Below are 14,630 nucleotides of genomic sequence, written 5' to 3'. Positions count from 1 at the left end.
ATATATATATATATACACACAGTACATACTGCACATAACCAGCTGTGAGTGAAGAAAATATAGTAGGCTAGGCATTAGCCTGCAATTAGCCAGAGTAATGACAGCCTACTCAAATGATCATATATGTGTCACTCAAAAGCTGGATATAATCACAGTTCGGCAGTATATGATTCAATAACTGCTCATTGGCTTGAAATATCATGAGAGAATGATCATTAACCGAGTGTTTTTCTTCCCTCTCCCACCAGTTCTTCAAGACTTAGCGTAGTTTCAGAGCAGTCTCCGTCTCTGTTGAGGGACTTAACAGCTTGAGTCTAATCAAAGACATTTTTCCCTCTGTGTTTCAGGCTAAAGAAATTCAATTAGTTTAATTGGTCTGCTTATTATGGGCTGTAATGTGATGAGTGTGCTGCTATTGTCAAACTTCACAGGCCACTTTAAACTGTCTCCCTAATTAGAGGAACTTTAATCTCGCTGTTTTACTTGTACAGTAAGGAGGATCTTAGAACAGGCGTCTGGCTTCACTTGTAAACCAAGCTACAAAAGGCTTTAAGTGGTTTGAGTGTAGGCCTTATTCGGGGCCTGCCGAGCTGGTGTATGGAGGCATAGCAGGGATTCAACTTTCAGCCATTTTAAAAGACTCCAGCCTCCTCTGGCAGACTCTCGCTGAACAATACATTAAAAGCCCCCAACATTTCCACTGGAGGTGATTATCTATACTCTTCGATTCAGCTGATTCCCCTAAATGCACTCTGCAGCTGACAGATTCTATGGCAGATATGCTTCTACCCTTTGCTTTTCTGGGGGTGGGTTGGGGGTGGGAGGGTAAAAAGAGGGTGGTGATTTTTGAGGTGCAATGACAACAAAATGGCTGACAAAAATGATTGCACTTACGATCAATCATAGAGCAGAGTGTACAGCATGGTCTGGTGGCTAGGCTAATGGAGTGGCGACCGGAGAGGCCTCCACTGGCTCCTTTGCATCTACACTTGTGCCCTTGAGTGAGGCACTTAAGCTAAATTGCTTCAGTAAACACTCGCTGTCGGAAACGGAGACGCAAGACTATGCGAAACCGGCCTGTTAGTCTTTTCGCCCTTTTTTTTTTCTTCTCACAAGGACATGCCACTGGATTAGCGGCTTAAGGACAGGGGAAAAAAGAGACCACCAGCACACGACGTTAACACAATAAAACTGTATTACATTTGTGATTAAAATGATTACAATACAGTATGTACACGTGTCCTAAAAATAAACATCTCATGCTGAGTGACACATAAAAAGAAAATCATTATATAATAGCAAGCAAAAAGGAATACTTTTATTTTGTTTGTTTTTTTTCAAATATGTACAACGACCATTTACAAATCATATTCGTCTTTTCTCTTGGCTTTGCCCTCAGTTTAACTGAAGTCTGTCGGAGGGATGCTGCTGAAGCTTGGTACAGTAGTATCTTGTAGTAAATAACTTAGCACTTAGCTGGTCGCCTTGAGCCAACAGCCAAACACGTGGCTAAAGGGACACAAAAACCCCTTCAAGCCAGGAGTTCAGAGGTACAACAAACTCCTCCATCTTGATTCTTGCTTGACCCAACTTGGTTTTCAAGTTAGAACAAGTGTTGCATTCAGCGTGCGGCTAATGAGGCAACACTTGTGAGGCTCAGCAACCGGACAGTGATCGAATTCAAGTATAAACATGCCAAGGACAAAGCCTCAGTACAATGCACAATGACAAAAAGAAAAGAAAAGAAAAGAAACTATCAAATAAATACAGTATATAAAAGAGGTTAATCAGACCCACCCCTCACCTCACAAACTCCCTAGTGTCAAATCCCCTCAGTGTCCTGACAGACAATGAATGATCTGGCATATATCTCCCTACCTCCCATCACCTGCCTCCATGTTTTCATGTTTGAGTCACTTTTGGAGGCCGAGTTTAAAGATACAAAGCAGGCAGATGTTTTTATTTTATTTTTATTTTATCAGAATATGTTATAATTGTACTTGATAATTGCAACTGTGTCACAGAGTGTAGGCATCCCAGGCGGATCTGCTGAATCCATAAGAAAGAGTCAAAGGCGGGGGGATAGGAAGGGTCGAAAGTCATAGGGAGAGCTGAATAGTGCTCAGCTGGACGGGGCTAGGGATGACTGCCTATCGCTTTTTTTCTCACAAAGGGAAAAGAGAAGAAAAGTAATAGAAAAGAGAAATAAGGAAACCCACTCAACCTGAGATCTTATGTTGACACAGCTCCCTCTCTCACGGCCATACCATACTCGTGCCTTTTCACCAATCAATTCCTTGATTGTTTTCTCATTTTTTTTCCCTTTTCTGTGGTCCTCAGCCTGTGAAGGGAGTGAAATGGGGTCATTGTGATTTGGAGAGGGGTCTTGGAGAGTGGCTGCGTTTTGCAGGGTTGGATGTATACGTGTGTATGTGTGTGAAAGGGACAGAGAGGGTGTGTGCGTATATGTGTACGTGTGTGTGTGTGGCTGAGGCACCAGGCCAAGGGGCCAACTGTCTCCGTAAGGCCATGTGGGGCAAGGGAGAGGCAGGGTCTTTTTCAAAAGAACTACAGCAACGTCCATGACCACCGTGACTTTGCTCTTGGATGGCAGGGCTCAGGAGAACCCCCTTCTTTTCCCACTCACAAAAAGTCTCTATGGCTATTCTGTACAGCTGTGCCCCTTAACCGGGCTTTTCTTATGTACATTATCAAGGACAGGGGCTGGAGAGGATGCTAGAGCTTTTGGTGTCTGATTGCATGTCCTCTTTCAGGTCCTCTCTCAGCTCTCTCTCCCACCCCCTGCAGATGAAAAGGGTTGTGCGGGGGTCAGCGGACTTGCGGGGCGTAGCCTTCCTTCATCAGGCCCTCCTCGTAGTCCGTCTGACACAGGATCATGTTGTTCTTCAGGAAGAATTTATCTCCAACGCAAAACCTGAGATGTGACAGGAGACGGGAGGGGAAGAAAGAGAGGAAGAGAAGAGAAGGAGAGAGAGGCAGGGGTGTTAATTTAATGTAAGAAAGTCGCAGATGGGCTCATCATTAGTGTTCAGTTGTGGGCTTCCCTCAGCGTAGGGAACAGCGTTGTGTTCCTTTCTATACTGAGTGAAAATGAGACTAGACCGTGAGCGCTAACCCACCCCCTCACTGTTAGTGTGTGAGGAGGACTTGACCTGAGGAAAGGCAAAGTGTGTGTGTGTGCGCGCGTGTGTGTACAGCATATAGTGTGTATCTCTGGAGTGCATCAGCGGCGTAGAGATGCTCCTCTACCTGCAGCTGCTACATAAATAAATCGCAAAGACGGAGTGTAGTTGCAGCCTGCCCAATGGGCCACTGTCTCACTTGACCTTTCAGAGAGGAGTCTGTGTTGGCCAGGAAAGAGAGAGAGAGAAGGAGGGAGAATGCAAGCAGTAAGAGAGAGAGAGAGTGAGAAGGCTAATGATAAGTAAGACAGAGAAAGCGAGAGAGAGAGAGAGAGAGGGGGATAGAGAATGAAAAAGAGAGAGAGAGAGAGCTCCTCTGTGTCGAGTTGTCCTAAGGGCCGCTTATCTTGCTCACAGCAAGAGTTCGACAAGGTCGGACTACGAGTGTGTGCTTCTGTTTACCCACGTTTCTCCATCCTCGCTCCCTCTCTCTCTCTTTCTCTCCCTCTCTCTCTCTCTCTCTCTTTCTCTGTTTGTCTGTGTACTACCTGAGACTCCCTCATCACCATTTTTTAGTAGAAGATTAAAAGACTAGTTCATTCTCTGCTGGAGGCTCTAGCAGGAGCACAAACAAAGCAAGCAGGCTTCAATCCCCCTGCGTGCCCATTTGCCTCCAATTAGGAGCGCTTAAACATGTTCTGTTGACCACATTGCATTGTTTCAGGGGATAGAAAGATCAATTCGACAAAGATAAGTTAACCTTTCCATCATTCCAGCACCTAATAAGCAGCGGAGACGGCCCGGAATAAACCGCATGTAATCCTGCTCTCTTTTGCTGGCAAAACTTTTGAAAACTTTCTATTAGTCACAGGTGACAACGGCAGGCGGCAGCCACAGCCATTAGGCAGGATCAAGTATCAACAAGTAATATCCATTAATCCTGCTTGTTGACACAGTGATTAACACAAAGCAGAGGTGTGCTTAATGTAATGGTGTCATTGGCTCCAATAAAAATGTCCTGTTTAAATGACACATTCTTCCTGCGAATCCATTAGTGTCTGTCTTCTTTGACATTTGGGCCTCCTCCTCCTCCTCCTCCTCCTCGTATCTCCGGCCTTTTTTCTCTCTCCCTCTCTCTCTCGCTCCCTCTGTCTCTGCTAATAGGATCCTTGTGTGTTTATTTAAAGCCTGTGTTTTCCGCTGCCTCTTAGTCTCGTCACCGCCCTGTTTCATAGTGCCAAATTGTTTCTGCTTGGCGAAATGTCAACAGCGCTTGTGACATCTGTGCGCCAATTATGACGAGGATATTGCAGGCAGCCCATCAGAGGTAGCAGTAATAAATGCCCTTGTGCTGCCCTCTCTCTTGCAGCTCTCGCAGTCATTACGGATCACCACATGTTCAGAGCACCGGCATTACCCTCAACTTTATGTGGTGCCATCCCTCCCCCTCAATAATGCTTTCTGCCTGACTTCAACATCTCCAATCGCTTTTCATTCATCTTTTTCTTCTGCAAATAATACAACTGTCTGATTTTGTGAGTTTCCTACTCTCACAACATAGATGGATGGATTGCATCCTTTCATTTTTCATCTTTTTCTTTCCTTCTTTCATTCTTTCTTCCTTCCTTCCTTTTTCCCCTACTTCCCTCCAACTACTGGCCACCCTTAGGTCTGACAGTCATGATTAATATGTCTATTGAGACCCATCTACTTGAAGAACAGATAGCTTCCAAGGCAGCACACTTAATGATGTATGGCTACTTCTGCGATTTGCCTCGTAGGGCTGTGTTAACTATAGTAGTAACACCTCCCCGACAGAATAACAGGCAGTCACTGAATGAGGGATGTAGGGAATACAAGAGTACTTGGCAGAATATGGGGGAGCTGGACATAATGGAATAGAACAGCTGACACACACACACACACACACATGTTCACACACTGTTCAGAATATATACATATATATATAAATACACACATACACATACACACGCAGTACCAGTCAAATGTTTGGACATACCTTCTTATTCAAGATATTTCTTTTTTTTTTCCTTTTATTTAATTTATTTTCTACATTGTAGATGAATACATTAAGACATGACAACAATAAAAAACACACACATAGAATTAAGTAGTACACAAAAAAGTGTTAGATGGTAAATTTGGGATGAGCTGGAGCTTCACAGCCTGAAGGAAAAGCAGCAACTATTGTTCAGCACCTCCAGGAACTCCTTCCTTCAAGACGCTAAGAAAACTATTCCAGGTGACTCTCCCTCATGAAGACATTGAGATTAAAATACCAAGAGTGTGCAAATCTGTCCTCAAAGATAAATGTGGTACTTAGAAGAATTTAAAGTATAAAACATATTCTTTGTTTTGTTTTACCAATTTATGAAAAGAAAGAAAGCACACTGACTTATAATATGTATATACTGACCATTTGGTGTTAACATTTAATGACAAATTAATCTATGAAAAAAAAAGAATGAAATGAATGAAGAGCAAAGCCTTTAAAATGACATTACAGTAACATTACTCAATAACTTTAAAGATTGTGTCTGTAATTTTGTTCTATTTGTTTTATTGTATTATTATATAATAAGTAAATTCTGTGTGAAGTAGCGACTGCTGTGAGGAATTTCCTATGACAGCCATAAACTGTTTATGTGTCAATTCTTATTTGCAACCCATCAGTGAACGTAAGAAGAAGAGGTGTTTGTAACTTTTCAGCAACCACTAGCAGCATCATTAGACTGGCATCGAGACACCACACTGATCTATCTGTGAAAAAAAAAGAAGAAGAAGTGCAGTCATTTGTTGCCCACAGCCCACTGATCCTTCCCTCCTGCACAAGCACAGTCCCCAAGCAGTGTCCAGCCCAATTTGGCTCCAGCAAACTTCCCGCCCTCTCTTTCTAGAAGGGACAGTGACCCACGCTGGTGACGTTCTCTCGGTTATGGGACCTGGGCCTCAGGCCCCTGTGCCCGTCCCCAGGGAGCCTCTGGGCAGCCGTGGTCAGGCTCATCGGCACGAGCCGAGCCATCTGAGGCAGCCTGATGAGGCCCGAGTGGACGACAGGCTCATCGATTAGCTGTTCCCTCAGGGCTGATCTGTGGCTAATGGATGGCTAGAGTCTCCCAACCTCTAACACACACACACACACATATACACACCCTTTCGCACACATACAGCCATGACAGGCCAGTAGCCGTTAACTAAGCTGAGGAAATAACTCTGACCCAGGTGATGAGACTCTGATCCAACCTCAAAAGATTAAGGCCAGGTTTAAAAAAAAAAAAAAGGAAATTCACAGACATGGCCTGTTATTGTGATATTCCATGGACAGCTGACTGACTGCGAATTATTATTTTCTATGTTCGGATTTGATAAGGATTATATCTATTATTTACATTACAAAATTAATATTGTAGATATTAAAGCTATACCAGAACACATGCAAAATAATTTTGTACTAAATTTGTATTTTCTCAATGTCTTCATGAGGGAATTGTTTTCTCAGCATCTTGAAGGAGTTCCTGAAGGTGCTGAACAATAGTTGATGCTTTTCCTTCATACTGTAAAGCTCCAGCTCATCCCAAATCACCTCAAATCACCATCATAGTTGATCAGGTTTAAGTTAGTGGATTATGGAGGACAAACTCTTTTTTGTTTACAATATAATGTCATATTTGTCTCTTAATCGTTTTCATGTAGCAATCTACATAAATTACATAAAGAAAAACATTAATAAAAAATAGTTAAAACATTTGACTGGTGCTGTATATATCAGCACTGCAAATGCCAACAACCCCTTACATATTTTTTTTTATATAATAATATATCCTGTAGACCTTAAAATTATGTCTAAAACATGCTACTATGTATTGAACAAGTGGCAATCAAATTTTCGAGCATGAGGAAGATAGATTTAGTGTCTCTAAATAGTAGGGCTGGCCCGAATAGCGTTTTTTGAGCTCCGGATATTCGGCACTGATTCGAAGCGAATATTCGAATATTCGTTTTTAAAAAAAGAGGTAAAAAAAAAATAAAAAAAAAAAGCAAATCACGGCCCCTTTAATCCACTGAAAAATGTTCAATTTGCTCTGACCGACGAGACATATTCACCCCGGATTTTTGGTGTTTTTATCCCCCATATTTTTGTGTTTTCACCCCATATTTTTTCTGTGTTTTTAGCCCAGATTTCTTTGTGTTTTCATCCCGGAATTTCTGCTGCCCCACACGCGGCTTATCCGCTGCGTAAGCAGGCTAGGAGGCTGCTGCTGCACGGTTTCTCCGCTGCGCAAGCCAGCCCAGTAAATTGCTGTTTGTGTTTTCACACTTAGGCTATTTGCCTAAAAAAAACAAACAAAAAAAACGTTTGTTCAGGAAGTATTTTATATTCTTAAACATTGGTAATTATATTAGAGGACAGTCATTGTAAACTGTACTTGGTCTATTTCGGTTAAAGGATTGTGCAGGGCATATTACTGATTTTGTATTTTTGCACTTGGGCTATAAGCTCAATATTAAATATTTCGTTTGTTTAGAAATTATTTTATATTTTTAAACCATGTTAAATTATATTAGATTAGAGGAAAGTCATTGTTAATGACGTTATTGTACTTGGTCTATTTTGGTTTAAGCATTGTGCAGGGCATAGCCGTATTACTGATTTTGTATTTTTGCACTTGGGCTATAAGCTCAATATTAAATATTTCGTTTGCTTAGAAATTATTTTATATTTTTAAACCATTTTAAATTATATTAGATAAGAGGAAATTCGTTCATCATCATTCGTTCATCAGCCTGGCCTACATCATTTTTGTAGGCCAGGCTTTTGTAACCGATTTAGCCCCTACTGTTGCCACATTACCCCTTACGTTTTATTATATAAATCAGTTTCGAAGAGCCTGCATTTTGTTTTTATCATGTATAATAGAGGTCTGCGCGAGACTGATTTTTAAACCCACTCTTCCACGCTCCCGCGTTTCTGTCTCGTTACCGCTCAGCAAAAAAATAGCTTCTTTTAATCCCGCGCCCGCCCGCCACATACACTTTTCTGCCGCTCCCGCCCCACGTTCCTAATATAAATTAAATAAACTACATTTAATGCTTCAAATTTACTTATATATTTATTAAAACAGCAGCGCTGAATAGTGCGGTCCCGTTCCTTACCCCAGTCCAAACACCATCGGTGTGTGCGTGTGTGTGTCGGTCCATCCTGCGCGTTGAGAGTTTTCTTTAGGTTTTTTTTTTTTTTACAATTATTACAGTTTTCTTAACTATTTATTAATTTGCTCCCGCATCGTCTGGATTAAACTCCCGCTCCAGCCAATAACAGTTCAGTTCTGTCCCGCGCGCAAGATATTCTGACGGGACCCGCGAGAACAGAAGTGGTTAGAGTGAGGTGGAACTCTGGAAAGGAGAAAAAAAACGAATATCCGAATACCAAAATTAAAAACCGAATACCTACTCAACGAACGAATATCCGAATACCCGAATATTCGGGTCCAGCCCTACTAAATAGCTTCTATTCCATGTCTGAGTGTATATCAGTCCAGTTCAGCGTGGCTCACTCTGATGAAATCAGGCTAATCATTGTCAGTATGTAACATTATCTCCTCTCAGCTGGGCTTCTGTGTGGGCTGCACTGACTAATAAAGCTGCTTTTAAGGAGATGATGGTTATGCTGATGTGTATGTGTATGTGTGTGTGTGTGTGTTTGTGTGTGTGTGTGTGTGTTGGTGTAGGAGTGGGGAAGATGGGGGGCGGTGCACATGAGCTTGACTGAAGCCATTTAACCACAGAACACCAATAGCGCGCCACTGTTGACCCTCCAGAGGGAGAATTATTACATGTTGCGAACCCTGCTAACCTTCAATAGCCACCTCTGTGTATCAGAATATAACAGTAGGTTCTTAATGGCCATTTTGTAAGATGGATTAGATGGCTTTATTGCAGGTCAAGGCCTTTTGCTGTATGATTGTTTTAGGAATGAATCACAGAAGAAAATACAGCATTATGATTATACTGCTATATTATGTTTGCCACATGCCTTTAAATAAATATTAGGAACACACTGGTAAGCCTTTGATTTGACAAAACTGAAAATCTAAATCTTAAAATGTGAAATATTTTATGATAAAGACTACCAAATAGTACAGATATCAGGAAAATCTATATAATTTTTACCAGTTCTAAATATCAAAAAGAACTGTTTACAGTGGTTCCATGCTATACAGGGCTGCACCTAATGATTAAGCTCGAATTATTACATGTACAGATTTTTTTTTTCAATTAACCAAATAATCTATAATCATCTTCCTTAAAAACACATAGATAACCTCTGCTTTATGTCATAGCAACCCTTTACTTGAAATTGAGTATTTAAATATTATAACTTATTATAAAAGACTTAAAACTTAAAATATTTATATGTGGGAATTATTTTATAACTGGGGTAGCATGTATTTTGTATGTAAATTCATGTATTCTTTGCAGTAGTAATAATGAAAACATAAAAAATAAATGCAAGGTGCCATAGTGCCTTATCATAAGTAATTTTTAAAAAGGGGCGATAAAGACACAGCTCTTTTTAATGCTGTTCTTTAGAAGTTTTAGACTTTGTACCATAGAACCACTTTTGTTTCAATAAAATAAAATAAAAAACTTCTGTGGATAGTTGTTTTTTTTTATAAAAAAAAATACCCTAAATGAGATACACAAACAAAAATAATCTTTTTGAAGCTCGTATACATTAAAAGCTTTTCCTATAACTGTATATATGCCAAGTATCGTTAGCTGTGTTGCTTCTGTAACTCCTGAAACCTTTCCTACATGAGAATATAACCAACTGTTTTTTAAAACTGTGAACTCTGAATAACACATGATTCATCTTCCTCCTGCTAAATGAGGTTATTACTGGGTGTAGCATGTGGCAGCTAAAATTTAGGTTCCATTCCAAAAAAAAACGGCAATGGTTCATTTTCATGTTTCTGGTTCCCTTTGTAGTTTTGCCTGCAGAACTAAATGTGGAAAGCAGGCAAGGAGTGCACTGCACTGGAAGCCCCTGATAAGCAAATCAACATTCAAACTGAATTCGGTATGAGTGCCAATTGAAACCGAAGGAAGTGCATCCCCCCCGCCCTCCACCACCTTTTTTAATATCTACTGCCATCACAGGCAGAGTCTTCCTGTCCTTACTGATGTTTATCAAAGAACATCACAGCTCTGGCGTGAGCCGATACAAGGGTGACGCATGGAGCCGTCAGAGTGACAGCAGCCTAATGCACAGGCCTGCCATTCCTCCATCCTCCTTTCTCTCGCAGAAGCACGCAAAATTTCACGAGGCGCTTGCACAAAAACCCGGCAAGGGAACAACAAAGCCGCTCAGAAGTGTCAGGCGTGCGTCTATGAGTGTGTGTGCGTGGCTGTGTAGATAATATCTCGTCAAGTTGTTGACAAATGAATTTGTGCACAGTCAAATGGCATTGAGAGGGGGCGGATTTACATATTGCACTGCCGAGGCTCCATTCTCCAGAGTCTTGCTCCCAACACAGGAGGTCTGATGCAACAGGCTTTTCTGGACTGCCAGCTCAAAAACAGAGAAAAAAAGCAGCTGTGAGGTTGTGGAGGTGAACTACAGTATATGTAAATCTCTGTTATGCAGGTTACTCTATTTCTGTGGGACTTTGTGACAATACGTTTCTCTGCTCGTGGAGGTACTGTGATTTTAAACCCTTTAACAGACCAGGATTTTTGTCTATTGTCTGCCTGACATTACACTAAGGATACACTTGAGGATTTCTATTTAAGCATTACATAAAAAGCTTTTTTATGTTTGATAAGGGACATTACTGATAAGAATAATTGTAACTGTAATAGAAAATATAAACAAAATATTTAAGTAAATCTGCTAATGTCAAAATATAATGAATAATAGCAAGAAATTGGCTCTTTCCTGAACTTCATTATAAACCTTTTGTTTTGTTATGTTTGTCTGGTTTTTACATCTATTTTTAAGCATGCAGAATTTGGGTTGATTCCTGTTTACTGATCTGGAATTATTAAGTGGAGTAGAGAGTAAACAGGCAGCTTTTCCAAGTGTCCTGTAGGAGATTTTAAATTAAATAAGTTACTTTACTGCAGAAAAAAGGGTTTTGTATCACCTAAACCTGTAAACTTCAAGCTGTGACAATTAGCTAATATGGAGCACATGACATTATAAATTTACAGTCATGTTTAAAACAGTAAATATTTTCATATTAGTGTACTTACAATGACTCTTTTTTAGTTCTATTGTCTATGTTCTCCCCTCTCTGCAGGACGTTGTGTTTATTCTTTTTTTGGTGTTTAGCTGATGTTAAGCACTCACTCCCTGGTTTGAAAAGCATGTTACACAAATTTAACAAAGTGTTACTATAATATAATTATAAAAATATATATAATTGACTATTACTTTAAGACATTTTAACCTTATAAAACCATGTTGCAAACAGAACAGCTCCAAAGTGTCAAGAAACTATAGAAAAGTAAGCCTCAGGGTGAGCAACAACAGCAATTAGTGCCAAAACCATGCCATAAATCTTGTTGTGAGAGCGGGTGAAATTGTGATGGGCAGGCGAGGCCTCAGCAGAGAACGCCTGGGACTGACGTCGATTTTATTAAACAGTTGATCGGCTGGCCTAATGTAAAAAGAAAGATTTGCCCGAGTCTAAATGGGTTTTAATGCCAGGCAGGCCAGTGGACCCAGGCTGGGCCCTCGCTGATGAAGATTAGCTGACTTCTTGCATTAGGTGAGCGTGTCTCGCGCAGTCAAGTGAAGTGGCAAGACAATAACCCGGTGCTAATTGTGCGTAACCAGAGCCTGCAATCTGCCCCGCTGATGTGCACTGCTCTCAGGGCTGGGGTGTGTGTGTCTGTGTGTGTGTAAGAGAAACAGAAAGAGATATCTGCTCAACTGTCCACACTTAAGTTTTCTTCCAAGTGTAAAAGGGGCTGGATGCTACACTGACCTCGCCTTACCACAGCTCTCTGCAGCAAGATGACAAATGGCCATTTTCTCTCATGGCGAAGGACGAGTGACAGTGCAATTTACTCTTTATATGGAAGAATGGAACGAAACAGATCAGGCAATGAGAAAATCTAGCATGTGTGATAATTCAAAAATACTGCATTTCTTGTTTAGTCACAATTCTGAGTTTACTTAAAACACAGAAGAAGCACAGAGCATCTCAGGAGTGCTTGCCAGTTTTAGACTTTTTTCGCATCTCGGTGGAATACTTTAGAACATGATGTACATGCAGGGCATGTGAATCAAACGGGGAAACTGATTCACTGACTGCATCAAGGATTCTGTTTTTTGACTAATATGTGTGGGCTATGACAGTCATAGCATGGCCTAGTTTGTGTGATGGCTGCTTATGAAGATGGCGAGTAATCATAATGATGAGGAGTGTGTGAAAGGATTACTGACAAGCGTCACCTAGACCTGAGTGAGTCTTCACTTCCTCGCACACACATTCTTAAACGCGTGCAGCCCTGAGTTTCGGGATTGACGGATATGTCAGCAAACACAGTGGCTCTGATCAAAACTTCAATGGCTCCCACATGTTGGAGGGAAGCAGATTGGCAGTGCTTACCTCTGGTTACAGAGCTGGCAGGCGAAGCAGTCGAGGTGATAGACGTTCTCCTTGGCCCTCATGACCATCTCAAAGGCTGGGATGAGCTTGCTGCAGGCCGCACAGTTCCCCGTCACGCCAAACAACCTGCCAAAACAAGCGAAGGTTCAAGCCTTTTGGAAGACCATCCCTCGATAGAGAAAAATCTATAACTGAAATGCTACGGATTGCACAGGGTTTCTTCCCTACCGCTTTCCCTGGCCTCTTCTACTCATAGCTCGTCATTACAGCTCAGCGAGATGGGTTAAACAATCATAATGATATGGACTACAAAAGTGCCCTGAGGGTATGATGGACAGGTCAAGTACAATGGAAATATCACGGAGATGACTTGTGCTGCTAACATGGGCAAGACAAGGTTAGCAACACGGAGGCCAAGCAGCTGAGACTCAGCCCTGGGAAGATCCTATTATTTTAGAGGCTGCTTGCGGGACATTAGAGCGAGAGAGTGAAAGAGAGAAAGGAAGAGAGAGAGAGAGAGAGAGAGAGAGAGAATGGATTAGAGAAAGGAAAGAGAAAGAGAGAGAGAGAGGGGATTCATTAGGGATTCATGGCTGTTACTCCACCACGACCTAGCCTGAGTAAAGGGGGCAAGAAAGAGGGGGAGAGAGAGAGAGAGAGAGACAGAGGGAGTGAGAGAGAGAGAGAGAGAGAGAGAGAGATCTGATAACAAAATCATATAACAAAATAACCTATTAGGCAGACTTCTCCAGGCACTTTTAGCCGTCGTTGTTAAAATGATAAAACTGCATGCCACTCTCAGAGACTGTAAGAGATCGCAATCTGATAAATGATCTCAGGGCCCGGGATATGCAGGGTTGTTTATTAACCTTCAGAAAGCATGTTCCCCACAGGCGAAAAAAAAAAGAAAAGAAAAAGGGGTAGATAGATTGTGCTCTTATGAATACCTACAGAATTAAGGGCTACTGTCAACACACCTTGAGACAACGGAGGCTAACCGGGAGAGAGCAAATGAGGTTTCAGCCATTGGTTTAGTGCTGATATAATTAAAAGAATTATGCCTTCCCCCTTGAGTTCTCTAAATATAAATACATTTGTGCTATCTCTGGTTCCTCTCTCTCTTTTCTGAGCTAATGCCAGAAGGCCTCAGCATGATACAGAGAAATTATGTTTTTACAAACTCTTACAAAGACTTGCAACTGATCTAAAGCATCTAAATAGGAAGAAGAATAGACACAAAAGATTAATGACGCCATAAAGTATGACAGCCATGTAAGGAAAGAGATGCACTGATGTATTATTATGATGAATTAAAATGGAAAAGCAGAAGGACATACTATGAAAGGTTGCAGAAACGATACTCCATGAAAAATGTTGTTGGAGTGAAAAGCTGATTTGTTTTTGGCAGAGAAAACATTGGAGGTTTCACCTGATGAATGATAGACGATGCCCATATGAAAAAGCAATGCCTGAAGGTTTTTTTTGTCAGCTTGAATCAAAATACTAGCATTGCATTTTGCCACTCTTGCAATCTGAGTGCTTCAACTTCCCATCTTTTAAATTTAAAGAGGCCCACACCTTTGAATGGGCCTGTCACAATTTAGCTTTGAGCAAATGGGAACATTCTGTAGATTTGGACTTATCAAATATACCAGGTCTTGCATGTGCCCATTCACGAAGAACAAATAAACCTGTATTTATATGACTGCTGTGATTTAGCTTCCCCACAACTAAAGTCTTGTTAGGTGCAGTAATAAACTTAAGTTTTTATGTCAAATTCTATTTAAAATCTCTATACAAAATTATGTGCAGTCCAAAACCAGGCTTAATCCCTTTCTGGAAAACT

At 41.1% G+C, this 14,630-nt stretch overlaps 1 protein-coding gene across 4 annotated transcripts in view; it reads right to left on the bottom strand.

Moving 5' to 3' along the window:
- Nucleotides 1–1,177: 1,177 nt before the first annotated feature.
- lmo3 (LIM domain only 3) overlaps nt 1,178–14,630 on the bottom strand; it is a 56,294-nt gene continuing 42,841 nt past the window's right edge. For all 4 annotated transcript variants that reach the window (XM_007259754.4, XM_007259753.4, XM_049473321.1 and 1 more), the window contains exons 3-4: nt 12,785–12,910; nt 1,178–2,935 (exon numbers count right to left, since the gene is read on the bottom strand). In XM_007259754.4, coding sequence (XP_007259816.1) covers nt 2,830–2,935; nt 12,785–12,910 — 232 coding nt within the window. In that variant the 3' untranslated portion in view covers nt 1,178–2,829. The remainder of the gene's footprint in view (nt 2,936–12,784; nt 12,911–14,630) is intronic.

Source organism: Astyanax mexicanus, chromosome 2 (assembly GCF_023375975.1).
Source record: "Astyanax mexicanus isolate ESR-SI-001 chromosome 2, AstMex3_surface, whole genome shotgun sequence".
In the NCBI taxonomy this organism is placed as follows: Eukaryota; Metazoa; Chordata; class Actinopteri; order Characiformes; family Acestrorhamphidae; genus Astyanax; species Astyanax mexicanus.
The sequence above is the reverse complement of the archived record's forward strand: the minus strand, read 5'-3'. Positions and strand labels throughout refer to the sequence as shown.